The sequence below is a fragment of the Musa acuminata genome, chromosome BXJ3-3 (genome assembly GCF_036884655.1).
Source record: "Musa acuminata AAA Group cultivar baxijiao chromosome BXJ3-3, Cavendish_Baxijiao_AAA, whole genome shotgun sequence".
Classification (NCBI taxonomy): domain Eukaryota; kingdom Viridiplantae; phylum Streptophyta; class Magnoliopsida; order Zingiberales; family Musaceae; genus Musa; species Musa acuminata.
Genome location: NC_088351.1, coordinates 34463768 through 34485949, shown reverse-complemented (window position 1 = coordinate 34485949; position 22182 = coordinate 34463768). Strand labels below are relative to the sequence as shown.

The 22182-nt window shown below is 40.0% G+C and overlaps 4 protein-coding genes across 7 annotated transcripts; all 4 read left to right on the top strand.

The window, feature by feature from the left end:
- The first annotated feature begins 478 nt into the window (after positions 1-478).
- Positions 479-1220, top strand: LOC135634255 (histone H2AX). Its single transcript, XM_065144600.1, has 2 exons — positions 479-785; positions 867-1220. The coding sequence occupies exons 1-2, from the start codon at positions 588-590 to the stop codon at positions 1086-1088; spliced, it is 420 nt and encodes a 139-aa protein (XP_065000672.1). The 5' UTR covers positions 479-587; the 3' UTR covers positions 1089-1220.
- A 332-nt stretch (positions 1221-1552) lies between these two features.
- Positions 1553-7752, top strand: LOC103978984 (uncharacterized). 2 transcript variants are annotated; one of them, XM_065144599.1, is made up of 7 exons: positions 1553-1850; positions 3700-3918; positions 4825-4911; positions 5064-5159; positions 6942-6968; positions 7201-7296; positions 7388-7752. In XM_065144599.1, the coding sequence occupies exons 1-7, from the start codon at positions 1611-1613 to the stop codon at positions 7586-7588; spliced, it is 966 nt and encodes a 321-aa protein (XP_065000671.1). In that variant the 5' UTR covers positions 1553-1610; the 3' UTR covers positions 7589-7752. The 2 variants fall into 2 exon arrangements, with proteins under 2 accessions (XP_065000671.1, XP_009393244.2); XM_009394969.3 differs by having other exon boundaries at positions 1555-1850; positions 5013-5159.
- A 905-nt stretch (positions 7753-8657) lies between these two features.
- LOC135632256 (nicotianamine aminotransferase 1-like) lies at positions 8658-11867 on the top strand. The gene is made up of 8 exons (XM_065140671.1): positions 8658-8815; positions 8900-9210; positions 10018-10357; positions 10435-10647; positions 10724-10783; positions 10856-11011; positions 11087-11180; positions 11538-11867. The coding sequence occupies exons 1-8, from the start codon at positions 8798-8800 to the stop codon at positions 11666-11668; spliced, it is 1323 nt and encodes a 440-aa protein (XP_064996743.1). The 5' UTR covers positions 8658-8797; the 3' UTR covers positions 11669-11867.
- Positions 11868-12664: 797 nt separating this feature from the next.
- Positions 12665-20957, top strand: LOC135585633 (squamosa promoter-binding-like protein 9). Of its 3 annotated transcripts, XM_065141409.1 has the most exons (11): positions 12665-13259; positions 13375-13559; positions 13913-14003; positions 14082-14169; positions 14307-14381; positions 14459-14566; positions 15283-15400; positions 15993-16128; positions 18035-18215; positions 18974-19546; positions 20445-20957. In XM_065141409.1, the coding sequence occupies exons 1-11, from the start codon at positions 12763-12765 to the stop codon at positions 20751-20753; spliced, it is 2361 nt and encodes a 786-aa protein (XP_064997481.1). In that variant the 5' UTR covers positions 12665-12762; the 3' UTR covers positions 20754-20957. The 3 variants fall into 3 exon arrangements, with proteins under 3 accessions (XP_064997481.1, XP_064997480.1, XP_064997479.1); XM_065141408.1 differs by having other exon boundaries at positions 13384-13559; positions 13913-14169; XM_065141407.1 differs by having other exon boundaries at positions 13913-14169.
- Positions 20958-22182: the final 1225 nt, after the last annotated feature.

Here is a 22182-nt window from a genome sequence, read left to right as displayed (position 1 = left end):
TAAAATCACAAGTATAATTTTATTTAAATATAATATAATAACCAATTATAGTGTTCGATGCCACTATTTTAGCAGGAAAGAGTATAGAAATCATAAGATGCGGAACTTTTCTATGGAAATTGCCTGAAGATATCCTTGGCAGAGCAATATTGCTTGATTATTATTTTTAAAATCAAATCATTTTTAAATTAATGTCATGAATCAACCGGTTGAGACCAAACCTCTTGACGGTGCCACAAATGTTTGCTTTGAGATTTGCAAGCTTCCAATCCAACGGCTACAAATGTCGCGCTGCACCACGACTTGGCGATGCGTCGTACTCTACACGTCAGCGAGCGAACCGTCGTTTCAATCGCTCCGATGAACAATGGGGAAATCTAGGCCCTCCACGTTAGCAATCCTGGGGAACCTCATTCCAGCCAGTCATGTCAAAGATCTCCTCCAAAGAACCCTACCGTTCGCAGCTCTATATATACCCAAGCCCTCACGAAGCGATCGCACCAGCGCTTTCGCACGCCTCGCCATTGATCTCGTTCGCCGTCTTTGTCCTCGTTAGGGTTTTCTAATCGATCCGAGAACTACCAGAGATGAGCTCCGCAGCGCCAGCGAAGGGTGGCCGAGGCAAGGCCAAGTCGTCGAAGTCCGTATCCCGATCGCAGAAGGCTGGCCTCCAGTTCCCTGTTGGCCGCATCGCCCGGTTCCTCAAGGCCGGCAAGTACGCCGAACGCGTCGGTGCCGGCGCCCCCGTCTACCTCGCCGCCGTCCTCGAGTACCTTGCCGCCGAGGTTGGTGATCTGGTCCCCTTTCCTATAAATGTTGTGATTTTGTCTTGTCCCTTAATATGATTTGGATTTGGCTTGTTTTAGGTTTTGGAGTTGGCTGGGAATGCGGCGAGGGATAATAAGAAGAATAGGATCGTCCCGAGGCACATACAGCTTGCTGTGAGGAATGACGAGGAGTTGAGCAAGCTTTTGGGGGCTGTCACGATTGCTAGTGGTGGTGTCTTGCCCAATATCCATCAGACCCTACTGCCCAGTAAGGCGGGGAAAGGGAAGGGAGATATTGGATCTGCGTCACAAGAGTTTTAGTTTTGTGAAGACAATATTGTGGTGTGATGGGAATATGATTTGTGGAGTGTGCTTGATGATGTAGCACCTTTTGGTATTTTGTTCAATACACTCATCGTAGTATGAGAGGGTAATTCCAAATTATTTCTTTTATATGGGATCTATTTTCCCTTGTCTTCGATCTTATGTGCCATTTAGGTCCAAAGTATCACTTTCTGTCTCCATTCAATTGAATCGTACTGGTTGACTGAATCAGTGATTCTTGTGATTACTAATTGATAAAGCCTATTTGAAGCATAAGTAAGCTTTGGTTGCTTTGTTATCATTTCAGCTGTGTGATTTCTACTTTTCACATTAATCATTTTTTGGTGGACCAGATTTGCAATTCTTGTTTAGAGTCGCTTTCAGGGTAGATATCCGTTTGGTACACTTATATGTATCTTAGGAATATTTGTGGTGTAGAATCATGCATCTGTTTCCTCCATTGTTCTTGCCTTTTAAATTGCCTCATCCACCTTCAAAGCTATCCCAGCACTAAGGGATATGAGTATGACATTCTGTTATCATGGCCCTCTTCCTCTCAAATTAAGATTGTTAACTGTCAGAGCTGTAAATTCTCCTGAGCCAGCTGTAGATTCTATTGATTCTGGAAGCTTGCGGTTGCAGCTTTTAGAACGAGTTGATGAGGAGCTAAAGAAGGGAAATGAGAGGGGAGCTCTATCTCTTATCAATGAGACACATGGGAAGCCTGGGGGCCTTCGGTGCTTTGGAACAGCAAGACAGGTTATTTGTCTTGATATTAGTGTTCTGCAATCTGTTTCTATGTTGTGTGGATTCCTGTTGAATGTTCTTTTCTTTTGATTTATCAGTTTTCTTCCAATGAGCACTCAACTGGACGATGTGAAAGAGGGTTTCCACTTTTTCTTGATTTATAAGTGATTCTTTAGTTAATGTTCAATGAAATAGTAACCAAGAGGAAGAATAAGAGAGATCTTCATGATTTTAGCTGCTATCAGCTATTTACGATGATGAAGGTGATTAGAAAGTTATCAGTAGTTTACATTTCAGCTAAAACGAAATGAGAGTGATGCATTAGATGGAACACCTAAGATTATTTTTTTATGTTGGTCCTCATTCTGTGTTGCAGCTTATGTTCATTGGCCAAATTATCTTCGATTTTGAATTGGCAACTATATGCATAATATATAAGCATCTAATTTTCTGAGATAATCTATCAATGAGGTTATGTAGTTGAAGTTATTTGTTGATTGCTGAGTTTTTTCTCACTTCGATTGATTGAAATTATTTTGATGTATGGTTAGATTGTTTTTGGTGGCAGACCAATGAAAGCTAAGCCATAATGGAATTTGATGGGATGAATATATTGAAATTATGTAATCTCAGACCAATTTGGTGCATCTGTTGGATTATATACTTTTGCAGCCAGAGGTTTTGGGCAAATAGTAAGCTAAGCCAAACTGGAATTTGATGGGGTGAATATTGAAATTGTGTAGTCTCATATCAATCTGTTGCATCCATTGCATTATATAATTTCACAGCCAAAGGTTTTGGGCAAATAGTAACTCGTGGCTCTGTAGATGTGGGAATTGCTCTTGAAACCACTTCATTGTCATACCTAATGCTCGTGTGATTAAAGAGATTGGATACCACAAATTGCTTTGGGACAGTTGCAAAAAGCTCTTGCTGACATGGGATGCTTGATGCTCTGATTGTCAACTTGCATTTCATCTATTATAATATGGTGCTATTTTTTTTTTATGAATGAGAGCATAAAGCTTAATGTTACATCCATTATTTGTGTTTATATGTATATAAAATACCTTCGGCGTGACTGTTGCAAGTAGGATGAAAATTAGAGTTTGGTCTTTTTTTGATGCATTGCAGCGCCCACCCAGTTTGGACTGGATCTGTCAGTTCTGATTTGCAGGAAACTGGTTGAATCATATCACCCAAGTGGTGATATGATTTCTAGCCTGTCAAACTACATTTAACTATTTGTTCATGATGAGCTTGACTGTTTTGGGAAAAGCATGAAATCAGGTGGCCTCACATCACTGATGTGAGGGACTTGTTGGAAGAGAGGGTTGAATAAGGATGACTAGACAGACCACACAGAAGATGTGCTGATATGCTCTTATCAGAGTTAAATCAGAACACTTGCTGTTTTAAAGAATTATGAAAAAATCACTCAAATTTTTTATCTTTTGAATTGTTTTTGTAAGATCATATATATATATATATATATATATATATATATATATATATATATATATATATATATATATATATTATAAATGATGTTTATATGCTATTGCTGGAAGAGCTTGGAGTTATGTTGGAGGTTAAGTGCTGGGCATGGCCAGGTATATTTTGTGTGGCAATAAATTATAGGACTCATCAGGTAAACCAAGGCAAGAGAAGTTTATGTTCTTTTGATACTTAAATAAAAATCCTTTTTAGTTAAATCCAAATGGTTCTCTTTATCTGTAAGCATTTATGTGGCTTGTTTCCCCTTTGGGTAAAATTAATGAGGTGTTTACAAGATTAGCTTGTTCCAAATCTTAATAACTCGTACCAGTTTTTTGTTGACTGTGTGGAATTTGTGATGTAGGTGCCACAAAGACTCTACAGCTTGGATGAACTGAAGCTTAATGGAATTGACACTTCTTCCTTTTTATCACCAATTGATGTAACACTGGGCTCGATAGAGAGAAATCTTCAGCTTGCTGCAGTTTTAGGAGGTGTTTCTGCATGGTTTGCTCTTGGGTTTTCTCCAGCACAGATATTGTATTTTTCACTCGGTTTACTGTTCCTTTGGTCATTAGATTTGGTGAGTTAACCAATATTATTACTTATGTGGGCAGTAATACTTCTTTTTAATGACATTGCAAGATTGATAATCATGATATTTTACTGATGTTGAACCTTGCTAAAGCTTCTTTTGCTATGGGATATACTGATTATATTCATGCATATGCAATATGTGTTTTGTGTTACATAACTCTTTGGAATATTGACAAATGTTTTAACAGTTGCAACAGCAATAGTCTGTCCAAAATGGAGGTGAAAGATCTTCTTAGATTGCTTTTCTGAGTGCTAGCTACTTACCAAGTTCCTTTGTTACTCATCGCTGTTCATTTGAGCACTTGAACTCTATTTGCAGTTCAATTTTTTGTTTTTTCTTGAAAGCATTTTCGACTTCTGTAGGATGAAAAATGTTGATAGATTATCGGATGGAAACTTGGCTGCAGTCTGACCTTTGTCAAACCTTGATGTAGGCCATAATAACTGCAAAATAGTATCTTGATTTGCAGGCATTTATCAGTCTAGCTGGTGGATCGGTGGATCTTAGTTTGGCACCATGGCTGACAATGTCATGTTGGATTAACATGTTGATCCTGCTAATATGGTACACTAGTTCACATATATGCACTTGGCATGCACTTGTATGTGTATTTGTAAATATGCATATATCCAAGCTTATTTTTGCATATTTTATTTTCTATATTGTTAATCTATCTATTTGTATATGCATGTATTTATTCAGTGTCTATATTCTTCATAGGTGCTAGTTGCCATTGATAATAGAGAATTATTCCTAAACATACATGCAGAGACTAAAGTCATCTCTTCTTAAAAGAATGATTCTCGTAGCTTTGGAGAGATTGCTGTGGGTCTATTGTTCTCAGCAAAACAGAGTTATCCAAATCATCTCTTCTTTTTTTCGTCATTGTAGATCTATTTCAACGGAGGAGTCAGGAATTTGGTGCTTGATACCATTGGGCACAAAGTAAGTCAGAAATATCACCACAGAGTTATTCAGGTAAAGTTTTACCATACTATTAAAGATATCAGATTTAATTGTTCTGGAGTGTTATCGAAGATATGGTCCTAACCCTTTGAAGATGGATATATGTGATACAGCATGAAGCTGGTCATTTTTTAATAGCCTATTTGCTTGGTGTGCTTCCCAAGGGTTATACATTATCAAGCTTAGAAGCGTTAATTAAGGAAAGATCGCTCAATGTGCAAGCTGGCACTGCTTTTGTGGATTTTGAGTTTATTGAAGAAGTATGACATTCTTTTCCTGTTTCTTTCTTAGTTTGTCTTCATTGTTATTACCTTGCTTTACATGGAAGCACCATGCTGGCTCATGCATTACAAACTTGATGTATTGCCCTTGTCTCTAGTTTTGTTCTTTTGAACTTAGTATCTCACAGTTCAGTGCTAAGTTGTTCCACAAATGTGCACCAAGGAAAGATGCTTTTGCCATCTTTGGTTGAATGTTCTTAGCTTGTTAAAATTAGCTAAGCATGGATGTGGGTCATGGATACCACTTGACCCATTATAGATATGCTGGCACAGCAAATCTATAAAAAAGACAATATAGCTGAACATGATAGTAAATTGAATAGTTATAGATTAATTTATTATATTAATCCACATGAAGATGTACTTTGTACAATTTGTATGTAATTCATGAGAAGCATAACAATCATTTATCTTAAATGATGGCCATTTACTAAAATGCTAGAAACATGTCCAGCAGCCTTAGGTATATGGCATGCATGTTCTACATATAAACCATGTAGATCCATGTGTGTGTGTTGTATATGATTGTGTATCATGCTTGTCATAATTACTTTGAGTCTTGACAAGAACCTGACATGGACATAGCAAGATTTTGGATCATCCTTTATACATAGTAGATCAGACTTGGCAATTCATCTCAAGTATTACCTGGCAATGTTTCTCTTCCCATCATTACCCAGAAGCAAATATGCAACTTTTACTACATTGATATTTGTTAATGCTCATATTGATGCTGAGTAAACAATATTTGCTTTCTAGATTCTCTTGTCCTCTTTGTGCATATTTGGCATGTACTGTTGGCCTCATCCCTGATGCCTGATGTCTAGTTTTTTCAAAGAAATTCTTTCGATGCAATATGTTCTATATCTGATAGAACAGAATTCCATGGTAAAATAGTGTGATGCCGCAGAGTGGCTTTTATAAACCAATTAAGGTTCATGCAAAAACTTGACATGAATACCAACATCCGACCAGGTCCCTTGAGTTTATAGAACTGTATACCCACTAGAGGCTCCCTGACATTCATATTAATCTCCACGATTAAAAGTTGCTGATTACATGATTTAGTTTGTTCAAATTCACCGGGGGCATAGGAAGTTTTACATATTTCTAACTTAATGAGGCTTCTTCTTTTTTCCATTCTTAGAAACTCAACATTTATAAGTGCTTTATCTCAAAAACTAACATGCTTCTTTGTCATCGAAACTAAGTTGTTTGGGTCCTCAATTTTGCAACAAAATTCTATAGCTGCAGTCCAACACTTATACCCTGATTGGCTGTAAGAGAACACAGTGTTTAGACTATGATCTTTACAACCATTGTGTTCACCTCCTAATGTGGTCCAGTGCTTTTTCCAAACAAGAATGGTCAAACCAATTGGCATTCGCACGAGAAAAACTTCTGCATGAGCATGGCAACACATCCTAGAATTGCTGACATATAGTTGGGACAAATTTTGGTCTATACATGGGCTGATACATGGTTGTGAAAATGTTCTGGGCACAATGCAGAATTGTACCATGCCAGAGAGGTGTGTATGTGAAATTACCTTACCACAGTATCCAATCAATTATGATTTAGAAATATATAGTGTTATCACCTAATGATTTGTCAAAAATGTGGTTTCTCTGACTAGCCATTTAACAAGGTGGTTGTGGGGAATGCTACTAGATGATTCTTTAGATATGTTTATGGTTTCTACTGTTGTTTCAATTTCTTGCTTCCAATGTATTTACCCTGACTGTATTATTCTTTATGCAGATAAATACTGGAAAGGTATCAGCGAAGGTGAGACTTCAAAATTCTTTCCTTGAAACATCAGTCTTATTTTCCACTGAAACATTTTGATTTGTTGGATGCATATAGTTACTCTCTGATCATTCCTATCCCTTTTTCCCAATTTTTTTCTTTTGTAGGTCTGCACTCCTTTTCGAAACATTAGTTTCATTTTGAAAATTTCAATTCTATCACAGTAAATTTATCGGTGCCTTTTCTTTTGGGTTTGGAATTTTTTAAGCAGATGCTGAACAGGTTTTCATGCATAGCGCTGGCAGGAGTAGCCACAGAGTACCTCCTATTTGGGTATTCTGAAGGAGGTCTTGCTGATATCGATAAGGCCAGTCTCAAGTTCCTAACATTCTCTTTATATGCACAAATTAAGAGTTCTTTTCTTTCTCCTGACTGTTTCTTCCAATGTCTAAAAATAGTTGGATACATTACTCAAGAGCATGGGTTTCACACAGAAGAAAGCAGATTCTCAGGTAAGATGGGCTGTGCTGAACACAATTTTACTGCTGCGCCGCCATGAAAAAGCTAGATCACAGCTAGCTGAGACAATGTCTTCAGGGAAGTCAGTTGGTTCTTGTATTGATGCAATCGAAAATTCCATTGAAGCTGCAGATGTTTGATCCAAAAATGCATACAACATACTCCTGTCACTGTATTCTCAACGATATTAGTCCCACCTGTGTAAATGTACACACAAATACATGTAGAACTAATTTACATACACATGCAATATATGATGTATATTGAAAACTCCTCTTTCCAAGTTAATTTTGTTGTGAATCAACTATTCTCTCTGCTCATCATCATTTCAGTTGATTGCATTTATGTATGTTTTGTGATTGGCAATGCTGCATGATATCTTGATGGACAATGCTACATCATCACGAGGTGGCCCAGAATGAAACAAGGAAAGATCTCACCCCTCTTCTTGATGAACTTAACGACTCAGAATTGAGCTCTACTGTACTTGGCGTTCTATATCAGGATAAGTTCAAAGTCTGGTTTTGGTGGTTTGGATTGTGCAGGGCAAGTGCTTGACATGTTGCTTAGCTGGGTGGCTTATCCGTACACCGCAGCATGCAGAGCGGAGTCCACGGCGTGTTGAGCTCGCAACCGTGCGTGCCCCATCCAACATCCAACATCATCACGAAGACGGCTTCGCTGCCCACCGACTGCGACCAAACATCGAACAGGTTGTCGTCTCTTTTGATGGTCTCGTTGGCCACCCATACTTATCCTTCTTCAGCCTTAATCTCTTCCAAAAATATTATAAAAACATGAGGGCTCAAATAATTGATAAAGAATATTTTGGGTATTTTAAATTTTTATTTTTTAGAAAAATAAACAATAACTATAATGGTTTACTTCTATTTCACGAGAATGACGTATCTGAAATTTACAGCGATAAATATGTTCCTTTCAGACTTCGGAAGGACAGATACCTAAACATCTTTTCTAAGATGTGACCTGTGAAAATAGTTATGCCGTCATATAAATTATCCACTAATTATTATATATAATTCTTAGAAACACTATTATTCATAGTTTTGGTTGATTAAAATGCTTAGATTTTATAAAATGGATATATATATATATATATATATATATATATATTTCTGAGAGCAAAGGTACCGGACGGTGAGCTGATCCATTGGCCCACGAAAACACTTATTTAAACACCACACGTTGCATCGCGGTGGACCAAAATTCGCGAGTCGTACTGCCAAACACATCCAAGCGTTGGAATTCATCGTATCCTTCACCAATCCCTCTTCCCTCTATCTTCCTTCTTGTCTCTCCTCCACACCCCTCCTACTCACTCCCCTCTAATGGCGCCCACATCTCAGGCATCTTCTTCTTGCCCTTCATCAGAATCTATCAAAATTCTCTCTTGCTATCTTTCTCATTGAATTCCCTCTTTGTTCCTGTAGGGTTCCGTCGTCTCCGAGAACAAGAACAATGCTGCGTGCATGCCGAATAAGCCGGCGCCGACGGCAAATGGAGCGACGGTGAAGTGCAATCCCTGTTTGTCGGAGAACAAGACGTCCATCAGGGGAGTGGTGGCGCAGCTGCTGGCGATGGTTAATCCGGAGAAGCCGCTGATATCCCTCGGCGTCGGGGACGCCTCCTCGTTCCCGTGCTTCCGGAAGGGGAAGGACTTTTCAGACTCCCTCCTCGCCGCCGTCTCCTCCTCCATGTTCGACTGCTATCCCCCCTCCTACGGCTTCCCCTTTGCCCGCAGGTTCGCATGTTCCGTTTCCTAATAATTAGCTTGTCTTCTCCGTAGTTGCTGCGTAAGTTTGAGCCCATTCGTTATCGTGAATTTGAAAGTAATCCACCGAAAAGCTCCAAGAAACCACGCAAAAACAAACGGTCCTGCACACTAGTTTTGGTGAGCAAAGTTAGGCATCCATTTACTTCTTGAACCCAATTCTACAAACAGATGGAGTGCATCAGCCTAGTTTGACGAGAAGCGTAGGCCTGTGTGTAGAACCCTCCTGCTTGGTTCTTATCACCAGTCATCTGATGATGGAGCAAGGAGTTGGATCTTAGCCAGTGTCCCAAACTCTTCGCAATCTTTTGTCGTCGACCTGCGTGTTCCAGCCGTCTCTCATGCGTTACTGCTACTATAGTCTTATATGTCATTGAATCTAGTGTGTGGTCGAAACGCTGTGGAGAAGACGACGTGCCGAGTACAAACACAAACAGAAGTCATCGAGGTGAGGCCGTCATCGCTCCTCGGAGGACGCCATCACGAGGAGTTCAACACGCCACGTATCTTCAGGGGACGAATCCATTTCTTCCTCCGTCCCATGATAATAATAATAATAATTATAATTATTATTATTAGTGTTAAATATTATTTTTAGAGATGCAAATTTATTAGTTTTCCAGCAATAATAATAAATATTATTTGCGTTCTATCATTTATTAGAGATTTCCAGCAGCGAAATGAGATCTTTCATGCAACTGCTGAGTTCACGTAAGATGTAGCAGTGGAGTGATCATGGCATCTTTCCCTCTTCTTCTTCTTGGAAACGATAAGCAGGGCGGTGGCGGAATTCCTGTCGAAGGGAGTGAAGCATGGCATCCGGGAGGATAGCGTGTACCTGACGGTGGGAGGGACGCAGGCCATCCAGGTCTGCTTGACGGTGCTGGCGAGCCCCGGCAGCAACCTGCTCCTCCCTCGGCCGGGCTTCCCCCCTTACGAGACCGCCTGCGAGCTCGCCGGCGTCGAGGCCCGGTACTACGACCTGAAGCCCCGGCGTGGCTGGGAGATGGACCTGTCCCAACTCCGCTCCCTGGCCGACTCCAACACCGCCGGGCTGGTCATCATCAACCCCAACAACCCCTGCGGCGCCGTCTACTCCTCCACCCATCTCCAACAGGTGCTCCTGCGATCCATGCTTCCCCTTCCATCCTGCTGCAACTCTCACCTATTCATCGCGAGTGCTCCTCTTGGCAGATCGCCGAGACCGCCAGAGACCTAAACATCCCTATCATCGCCGACGAGATCTACGGGCACATGGTCTTCGGTGGAAGCAGATTCATCCCGATGGCCTCCTTCGCTCACCTGACTCCCGTCATCACCATCGGAGCCTTGTCGAAGCGTTGGATGCTCCCCGGTTGGCGTCTCGGATGGCTCGCCATTTGTGACCCTCATGGGCTTATAAAGCAGGTAAGGGATTCTAACGCCGGCATCTCAGGACCAGCCATGTTCACATATTTACTTCGCTCGGCTTCCATCGTGACAGGTGAAGGTGGCGACGGAGATGCTCATGAACGTTACTTCGGGACCTGCATCTGTGATTCAGGTACCAAATGATCTCCTATCAACGATGTCTTCACATATTGAAGCATGAACGATGAATCCATCTCTCGAACAGGCAGCAGTTCCTGGAATTCTCTCTGATTCCCATGAAGAGTTCCACAGGAATGTCCTCACGGTGCTGGAATCCTCACTGGATGCCCTTTATGCCAGGATTGGTCAGATCAAAGTCCTCCAGTGCCACTCTCGACCTCAGGGTTCAATGTTCATGATGGTTGGTTCTTGTTCATCTCCTGCTTCTGCCTGTGCAATGAACAGGTCCAACCATGACTGTTCCATTTGGTTGCAGGTGGAGATCAACACAACACTAATGTTTGGCATTGAGAACGATATGGATTTTGCAAAGGAGCTGATCAGAGAAGAATCTGTGCTCGTGCTGCCAGGTAACCTTCCATTTTGGTGTACATCAAGACAGCAAATTTATATCTTACAGTGTTGTGGTCAAACTTGATTCTCAATCCGATGTGATATGCTTCTGATTCTGAGTATCTTTTTCATCATAATTTATGCAGATGTGACATACTTTCTTAGTGACTAGAATCAAGAACTAATCGGTACAGAATATTTATCATATTATCTAGAATTTAGAATGCACAATGTTCTAAATGGAGCTCAACCCAGATATGTTAATGTCAGACGGAAGCTTCCCTTATCTCTTCTTGTTTGTTGTTCGCTGCTGCACGAGTCGAAGCTTCAGTTCCTCTTGTTCTTCTACTGACCGTGTGACTGATCTCTGCCAGGCTCTGTCATTGGATTGAAGAACTGGATCAGGATCTTCTTTGGAATTCCTGCAGATGTACTGAGGGAGGCTTGTGACAGGATCGAGTCTTTCTGCAAGAGGAGACAGATTAAGAGCTCAAGCATTCTGTGACCACATGCTACCAAAATAACATCCACATGATATCTATCCATGTATATACACATATATAGTTGGGTTGATAGATGCACTGTAATAGTATCAAGCACCAGAAAACCCCACTGCAGTAGCAATTTAAATGTAATAACATTTGTATGTAAATTTTGGAACAGGTGATAATAATGACACTTGCCATAGTAAAATATTTATTTTAGATGATATATGTAGTATATATAGTGTTCTTTGTACTCTACGCATGTGCTCGAATGAATAAGTATTCTATGCGTAGAGCAATACATAGAATTGAACATGGGAAAAAAACATAAAGTCAGACCATAGTAAAATAAAGAATATAAAGATTTTGTTAATTATCTGATTATTTTTAAAAAATAATTTATAGATTTTTTAAATAAATTAACTACTTTTATGAAATTTCTATGACCTATTATAGAAAAATTCCAAAAAGCCCAAGAATTGGATATTTACAAATAGGTAAATCCCATCCACCTCACTCATGAATTCTATCTCTAACATTATGTGCACATTACGACGATTGTTACCATATTCATCGTATCTAAGATCCAAAACACACTGTACCGCAACGTGTCATCTGCTGCTTCCAACGTGTCGCCCACGTATGACGACCTCCACGTGCGTTGTAGCTCTCACACTCACGATCTTCGGCCAGGATGAATTCAATCAACGCAACGGACGGCTGTGATCATCGTTCCCTTGCGGCATCATCTCCTCGTGTCGTGAGTCGTGGGCGAATGGAATATGTCAGGCTTCGAATACTTTATTCGGAGCCGCACGTCATCGATGACGCACCCAATCCAAAAGATACCAAATTATTTCCCCCGTTTGTACGACGCAGCATCGGAGCAGTTGGTGTAACAGTGGATTGAGACGGTGTAAAGTTGCGTTATAAATGATATATAACGGGATGCTCTCGGGACTGTTATGTTAACCGACTATATTTAAGTGAGCCCTTTTCACTCTCGTCGTCTCAAACGACGGGCGGGCGAGTCGTACACCGCTGAGCGCACTCTCCCTTTCTCTGTGCTTCCTCCGTCGACCTCTTTCTCTTCTAGGGTTAGGGTTTGCTATATATGGAGGCCCCGGAGCTTCTTGACTTCGCCGTCGACGACGAGGAAGACGGTACCCTCTTCCCCGCCTGGGAGTTCGGGGCGTCTGACCTCCCGACGCCTTGTCCGCTGCCTGCTACCGTTCCTCCGCCCATCCTTCCGTCGCCCCGCGCTGCGGCCGGAGAGGGGTCAGAGCCGGTTGGGAAGCGAGACCCGAGGCTCTTGTGCTCGAATTTCTTGGAGGGACGGGTCCCTTGCTCGTGTCCGGCGGCGGACGAGGTGGAGCCGGCGGAGTGGGGGGACAAGCCGATGGCGGGCGCCGTTGGAGGCGACCGGAAGCGGGCGAGGAAGGCGCGAGCGACGCCGGTGGCCGCTTTGCGGTGTCAGGTCCCTGGGTGCGAGGCCGATATCGGGGAGCTCAAGGGTTACCATCGGCGGCACCGTGTCTGTCTCCGGTGTGCTTGCGCTCCGTGCGTGGTTCTTGATGGTCAGAGCAAGCGGTACTGTCTGCAATGTGGCAAGTAGGTTCGCGGTCGAATCTCGTTGTTGGTCGTTTCCTTCCTCCTGCTATCTTTTTGCTCCGAGTTCTTGACCGTGCGGTAATGTGCATGTGGTACCGGTTAACAAGTGTTGTAGCCTTTACAGGTTTCACATGCTGTCAGATTTCGAGGAGGGTAAACGTAGCTGTAGAAGAAAATTAGAGCGTCACAATAAAAGAAGGCGGAGAAGACACACTGATGGTGTATCCATGATGGGAAAAGAGAAGGATCCTCATGGAAGCCTGCAAATGAACGTTTCTTGCGTTGATAAATCTATGACAGGTATGAACTGGTGGAATTTGAATTTATTCTTTATTCATGTTGTATCTAGATAGCAAAAATAGCAAACTCTTAGTTGCATGTAGAATATTAACCAATTTATGTTAGCGACTGCTTAATATCAATATATTTGTTTGTTTTGATAAAGAACTTGTTCATTCATTTATGATGGATAAATTTTATTTATTTTAATTAAAATAATTTCTCTTGATATTGGATAATTGAAGATCATCCCATGGCTGTATAACTAAATATACTAGTTAGGTCTAGTTCTTATAACTTGCTTGATACCCTTACCAAATTGGTAAGGGACACCTTGCTCATCTTTTTTTTTTTTCTTGCTTGTTGTTGTCCAGAGATGTTGTTTGGAGTTGCATGCCACACAGAAGAAAAAGTCATAAACAACAAACCAATGGAGAGGAAAGTTCTACATGAATCGGATGATGGGTGTGATACTAAATTTAATTTGCTTAGTGGTTTTACAACTATTTGTGGAAACAGTTTTTTGTCCTTTGCTGCATCCAGTGAACCTCAGAATGAAGAGAAGGATGATAACCCCAAGTCCCCTATTTCCTCTACCCTCTGCAACAGTAAGAGCACTTATTCATCTACGGTAGGTTCATGATCTTTTTCATCCTGGGAATTTGGTTGATCTTTAATAGCATAATTTGTTCTAGGAAGCATTATTGATGTTATTATATTTGAAGAATGCTTATTACATGTACCATATGAGGTATTACTTGTTTGTAGTGTCCCACAGGTCGTGTATCATTCAAGCTTTATGATTGGAATCCTGCAGAGTTTCCTAGACAACTTCGACACCAAGTATGCATGCAAACTTTTAAATGCATTAAGCATTTGATATCAGAGGCTAATTGATTGTCATTTGTTCCAAAATACAGATTTTCAAGTGGTTGGAGAGTATGCCTGTTGAGTTGGAAGGTTATATTCGGCCTGGCTGTACTTTCATGACTATATTTATTGCCATGCCAGATTTCATGTGGGAGAAGGTAGATCTTTTTTCCATAAAAGAGTACTATTGATCCTTTATTCATGAATAATAGGTTGTACTCTTTCTTTCCTTTTTTTTTTTAATTTTTCTGAGTGGTTCTTTGGGCTTTTCCGGATGTCATCTTTATTATATACATGAAATTCACAAGAACATTAAGGTCTAGACGATTGACTTAGTTTTGGGTAGTTGGAGTCCGTCCTGATACCAATCTTACTGTCAGCACTTTATGGCTGTTATCTTGTAGTAATTGGGTACAGATGTATAAGATGAGTTTAGGGGATATTATAGCTTAGAGGAGGTCATAGTTGCTTGAATACCCTAATTAAGTGATAGAATTACTCTGCACATCTAACAAAGTGGAAATTCTGTTAGAAGCTAATATTTTGCTTTGGTGGTTAGAAAAGAGTATAAATGATGCAAACATAAGTTGTAAGAAAGGCCTTACTCCAATCACAGCCTTCTCACCAAGCTTGTCACCGCAGCCCAATGATGTAGCTTCCTATAATCGTTATTTGATGAAGGATTACTCCACAAAGTAATCAACAGCTGGAACTTACTTTAACTGAACTTTTAGATGTTCTGATACTAATGTCCGGTAAACATTTATTGTTATGAAAGAACCATAGTGGCAGGAAATTGAAAATAAATTGTCCTCTTTTTGTCTCATCTTAACGTGGGATGGTCCTTCCTTAAATCTATCCTTGCTTTACACAGTTATCACAGGACGTGGCTGGCTGTATTGAAAACTTGATTTATGCACCTGAAAGCTTGCTTGTCAGAAGAGGCAACATCCATATTTACCTATGTGACACTATTGTTCAAATTTTGAAAGGTATGTCCTAGTTCATTTTCGGTGTGGACAAATAAGGGTGTTTTGTTTGTTCTTTTGACAATATGAAGCTTAGCCTGACTTTAATGACTTCTTCAGATTTTGTTGGCTATCATCTTAACTGCAATTTTATCTGCATGCCTTTGTGTATATGCATGTATGTACACATACACCTTGTGCACATCTATAGATGCTTGCATGTGTACAAAGCAGAAGGGATTTTGACCATGTGTTCTGGATCATATAATTTATTCCCAACGGTGTTGTAAACCAGAGGGTATAATCATATCAGATTAAGCCATATCTGATCACATTGGAGGTCTTGGGCCTTGAAGAGAAGTGTTAATCTTTGAATGGGAGAAATTATAATGGCACAATAGGTCCCATATTGGGTGTTGATAGTGGGTTGGATTAATATATAGAGCTCGAGGAGTTAAAAGTATCAACTATCTGAGCTTAAGCATCTTGAGTCACATAGTTCGTCTAGTTTACTCAACTTATTTGGTCAATGGGTTCATTTATTTGTGTAAATGATAGATACTGGTATTTAAACAGGCAGTTTGAAAGTGTTTCAGATTTTCCTCTATGAATTCAGATCAAAAGCCTTTGATGAACACCAGGATGGAGGTGCAAGTTCCCAGGCTTCATTATGTTTATCCTACTCTTTTTGAGGCTGGTCGGCCAGTGGAATTTATTGCCTGTGGCACCAATCTGAATCGTGCGAAATTGAGGTAAAATTACTAGTAACCTGTGCAACTTATTTGCTGCATGATAAATTTACCTTTGCAATAGCTTGGTGTATGGTTCTGGTTTAAGTTCCAGATAATTGCAATTGTCTGTTTTCTTTGACTTCGTTTTTGTATAGAACCTGTGAGTAGCAGTTCAGGCTTCATATGATTTGTACACTATTTGCGATGCTTGTATGTGGTGATGTTTCTGGTTATACCATTGGTTGCACGATCTTGTGAGTCTGAGCAGAGCTGCCAAAATGCATCGATCTGAAATAGAAAAATGTTTTTGCATAGCTTTCTTAGGATTCAGATACCACTTTTCTTACAAACCTAGATCTTATTGGTGAGGACTTCCCTCCTGAAGGTGAAAGAGTAATTTGCTAATTAAATGGTAGATCAAACTTTGTGTCTACATTTTGTACTCATCTAAGGCTATTTTGTTTTTATAACTTTATTTTCTAATGACTAGGTTGCATTTGATAAGTCTGAATAATTAGTTGAAAATGATTATTGTTGGCTTTCATGTAGGTTCTATGACATTTCCAGCACAAGCTACAGTTATGTGTGGAGATGTTCCTTGTTTGGTAGGATATCTGATGGGGGATTAATATGTAGTTTTTATGTCCTATAACATTGCTCATAGAGGCCTATTAACATGGTCAATTTAAGTAGCATTACAGCTTGAGTTATTCTATACTTCAGCAGTCTGTAGATTTATTTTTTTATTGAAATTGCATAAAAATAATAATTTTAATCAGAATTTTAGTGTCTGATTAATATAGGCAAGAGTTTCTACATTTTTTTTTGCCAGGTTCCCCATACAAACTATGTTGGTTATTAGTATGAATAAAGGTGCTATCTCTGTTCTTGTGTTCTTGTGTGTTCTACTTCTTTGAAGTAGAAGCACGGGGTCAATTACATGTAGCAGCATATCCATAACTGTCTTTCCTGTCCCTGTGCATTGGAATGTGTCTGTGAATGTAGCGTATCAGCACTACCTCATAACAGCATAGAATGGCAACTAATACTAGCCTTGCCCAGTCTCTCAAATTATGGGCACATTGACATGGTATCTTATGGCTTTATAAAGGCATTGCCTACACAGGTACAGGTAATTTCTTTAGCCTTTCTAAAGAAACACATTGGCTTTATAGAGATAGTTTCTATTGAATATCTTCTCTCTCTTTAGCCTTTAGCATTGACCTGCCTTTTGCCTAAGAACCTCAGAACAGAACTACTTACCTTCTGATCTAGCATACAAGTTTCTGATTGCAAACAAAGCGATGTGTGTTGCATTAATATATAGGATGTTCATAAAAGAAAGGTAGCACAGTGAGTGACCAAATTTGAGAAAGTATTTGGGACATGGAAGGCTAGTCATTTTGAAAGGATAATCTCTCTCTGTTTGTGTTTGTGAGAAAGAACATTGAGATTATGAAAAATGAAAAATTAGAGAAGTCTCTCTTCCTGTTGCACTTCAATCACTTTCTGTTCTTTTGATCTAAAATGTAGATACTAAATAACATAACTAATGTATCTTTTGTTGAAATACAGTAGTTTTTATGCTTTTCTGGAGTGATACATGCTTCTAAGCTAGGGTAGCACTTTGATGGTTCTTGTTGTAACAGTAGCAATATTGACTTTCAATTTGTTCATAAACCTTCTTTTTCTACTGAATATGATAAGCCATGACATTGATCGTCCAAACCTCTCATCTACCAAGTTGCAATTCCTATTACAAGAAATCTTCAGAATCCCATGACTGGTTGGATCTAATATTATTACTTCCATACTCATTGAATTGTATTGCACTAATTTTTAATGTTGTTGGGTCTGTAATTCATATAACTGCTGCTGATTGCATGTTAGGGCTACAAGAATCTAAACAAGATTGATACTTGTGCAGGTTTCTTGTATCTTTTGCAGGAAAGTATCTGGAATTAAGCTCATGTCTTGCCATATCACATCGGATAACTAAACCATGCAATATCAGTGATACGGATCATATTTGTGATGATGAGAATGAGATGTTCCAGATTAATATTCCTCAGACAGATTCTGATGTCTTCGGTCCTGCATTCCTTGAGGTTTGTGTCTTGCAACTTTTGTTTTCTTTGCTCATGGTAAATGCAATTTTTGTTCTGTTGGATGTTTACTTGAAGTGTCTACTGCATGCTTTGGATGCTTTCTTCATATGCTTTAATGTCTGCTCCTGCATAGAACCTGTAATGGAATGCCAGGAACTTTTATTGTCATGACCTGGCCCTCTGGAAAACTGACCCATTTACTTGGGGTGAACATTTTATCGAGTTCTTTAGTGTCAGGAAACTAAGTTATATTAAGATAAATTAGGATGGACTTCAAGCAGTTAGGCAGACATGTTTAGCCTCATCTTTGTTATGTTTGTGCAATTTGTGCAAAGGCCATAAAAACTGTCCGTACAACCTAGATTGTATCGAAGAGCCATATGAAGATTTTCTAGTGGCTTAGCAGTGGGTGTGGCCTCCCTAAGCTCCAGGCATATGTGGTTTAGACGAGCTTTTGATTGTGCTTATCCTTATCTGTGCCCACAAAAATGTGTACAGTGTCTTTGTGCTGGAAGTGGTAGCCCAAGCATCTATTTTAGATAATCCTCACTACATGTTTGTAATGACATGATTATTTTTAGAACAAAGTAAATTTTTGTTTGCTTTGCCTGCGTCCAGTTTATCTAAAATATTAATTCTTCGAACAATAATTTTGATTTGCATGCGAAGTGCTTGAGTTAGGTACAGATTCTCTGCAGAAAGTTATTGATACTGCTGATTTTCTCCACCATAAAAGTCGCTCAACTTGTCTCGTGTAGGTGGAAAACGAATTAGGAGTTTCAAACTTCATCCCTGTACTTTTTGGAAGCAAGCTTATATGTTCAGAGTTTGAGAGGATAAGCAGAGCTATTTTTGATAGCTGCTGTTCTGATGGTATCTACAGGACTACGAATATTGATGCCACTTCATATTCTGGCAATTCTTTCGTTTCGAAACAAATTGGTATCCCAGCACTACTTTTGGACATTGCATGGGTGCTCCAGGAGCCTGGGTTGGAGAAAAGAGAACAACTGCTGAGTTCAACCAGCATTCATAGGCTAGTCAACCTATTGAAGTTCCTGCTACAAATTAAATCTTTGATTCTTATGGAAGTAGTACTACATTATGTAGATGGGATTAATTCGCTAAGCTTACATGAAGTAAATAACACCTTAGATGGTGATTGGTTGCTTTTTTTGAATTATATAAACCAAGCAAGAGAAGTTCTTTCTCAAAGAACCACACAGCATATGAGATCAGAATCAGGTTCAAGAAACTTGAGCCCCTGCCCTCATTTTTCACAAAGCTCCAGAGAGAATGACACAAAGGATAGTATGCTTTCGGCAAATCAAGTAAGCAGCACAACTTTTCTGGTCTTAGCTTCTTTGCCTGGCAATCTTTAGTAGTTTTTTTAGTTGACATTTCTTGATGTTCATTTGTTAGAATTATCGTCTCAGAGTTTATTCATGTGTCTTTTTTTGTTGATGTCTATTTTTTAGCCAAATACTCAGTGATTTTTGCATAAAATAGAGATCTCACACATTGAATAATGAATGGTCTGTAATTAGGATCTCCCATTTGCAAATGATGATACTCAAATCAAGCTAATACAGACTTATTAAGTAGATGTTGCAAATGATGATACAAATCAAGCTAATACAGACTTATCAAGTAGTTGATGTTTTTCTTGGATTACAGAGTCATTTGTAATATAAAAGAGGGAAAATTTATCGATATTGTCTTATAGATGTAAGCAGTTCATCATCCACATAAAAGTGTTAGTTATAATATCAAGGTGGGTTCAAGCCGGCTTCTATCAGTTTGTTGGTTTGCTTGATTTTTAGTCAATTCTAGCTTTCTTGCCTGCCTTTTGTTTATTTTCTGCCAAATCTTCTGAATTGAAAAGATCTTAGGCGTAACGTTGGCTTCTCCATTTCCTTGTACATCCAGCACTGTGCTTTGGAACTGATGTTTTATTAGCTGTTACGTTGCCTAAATGCTTCTGGCTGAAATGTACTAACACGTGAAATATCCATTTCCTTACATCCTCTTTGTTGTATATTTTGCTTCAACGTGCATATTCCATGAGGCCGGCCATATTTCCGGCTGAATCCACAAGTCTCCCATTCATGATATGGCATTTCTTTTCTTACGACGGTCGTTGCTGTCGGAAACTTGCCACTACGTTCAAATAATAGGCCGATGAAACAAATCAAAAATATATATATATATATTTTTTTGGTTCCCCAGGAGTTTGTGAGAGAAGACGAAGATAGTGTTGAGCTGACGCTCTCTCCCTCCAATCAAGAGAATCATGAAGCTATTTCGCTGGTGGCAGTGGCGAGAAAGCGTACTTCGATCTGCTGCCAGCTGCAAATTGACGACAGATGGAAGAAGGGTTCATGGGGGAGCACTTTGTTCAGAAAGGCGAGCATGCATGTTGCTCTGGCGGTAGGAGTTGGTGCCATCATATGCTTTGTAGCTTGCCTTACCCTTTTCCACTCTCAGAAAGCTGGTGGTTTTGCGGTATCCATAAGAAGTCATCTGTTTAACCATTAGCGGGGGTTTGTTGCAGGTATTCATTAGAAGAAGTCGTCTGTTTAACCATCGTTAAACACACTATTTGCTTTGTACTATTGTTAAAGATACATAACTCAGGCTGAGGGTGTTCACAACAAGAAGCCGGCTGTTTAACCATCGTTAGACAGACTTTTTGGCTTTGTACTATTGTTAAAGATATAAAACTGCTATTACGTTGTTTAATCGTCGCTTTGTCGAATGAACATTGTGGCCTGAGTCCGCCGATTATTACTACAGCTCTTTGGTCTGGGGAATGTGAAAAGCATTTTTGGAGAGTTAATTAGTTAGTAATTTTAGTATTTTGATATTTATATTTTAAAAAGTTACATTTAGCCTCTATATTTTAAAAAATTATATGGACATCCTTATTGTCATAAAAGTAAAATATTTAAGTTTATTTGCCTTAACGATTTTAGTTTTTTCAATGAAAATATGAAGACAAATAACAAAAGAATAATTTTAATGTTTCAATTGACGATGACAGATGACGACATAATAGTTGAACAAGATTTGAACAAGATCAACTCTTTCATCACTCTACATCTACGTCGATGCTCCATCGTCGTAGAATCAAAATTTGCCATTGAAGCCATCACAGAGATTTATCACTTGTCAAAGCAAGACTCAAAGATGATGCACGTCCCTCTTGTCAATGTCAACGCCATCCCCTCCTTGCCACCCACCTCCTTAACCACCAAGGCCCAAGAAAATACTCTTCTAAACCTCTCCATCTCCGCTCGCGAGGAGCTCATGTGCACCTAGGCATCCTTGACGCCCTTATCATCGCCCTCTGCATCCTCTCCCTCGTTGTCACCCAACATGCCGTCGCAACCCTTTACAGCCTCTTCTCTGTCGAAGCATACTGCTCTATCATTGGGTTAAAGAAGCTTCTCATCACTACCCTCGTGGACTTCTTAAGGCCTCGATGCATTGACTAGATCAATCAAGGACGTGCTCAAGGCCCTCTACCCCGCCGACATGCCGTCGCAACCCTTTACATCCTCTTCTCTGTCGAAGCATACTGCTCCATCGTTGGGTTAAAGAAGCTTCTCATCACTACCCTCGTGGACTACTTAAGGCCTCGACGCACTGACTAGATCGATCAAAGACGCGCTCAAGGCCCTCTACCCCGCTCAACCGCACTGCCCTCATCGAGTTGGGTACCATGCCACCCCTCTTCACACTAGTGGTGAAGGACACGAGGACAATAATTGCCTAGGTAGCAGCATGGGATAAGAGCATGGAGGCATTCCAAAAGGTGGACAATGTTAATATCCTAATGGATCTAGTGGTTGGGGAGAGCAAGGGAAAATGTTGCAACTACGCTAATGAACCTGGTAACAAAGTTACAAAGGCAAGGCAACGAGGGACATTAGGGAGGTGGACAAAGTGGAGGCAATCGTGAGAG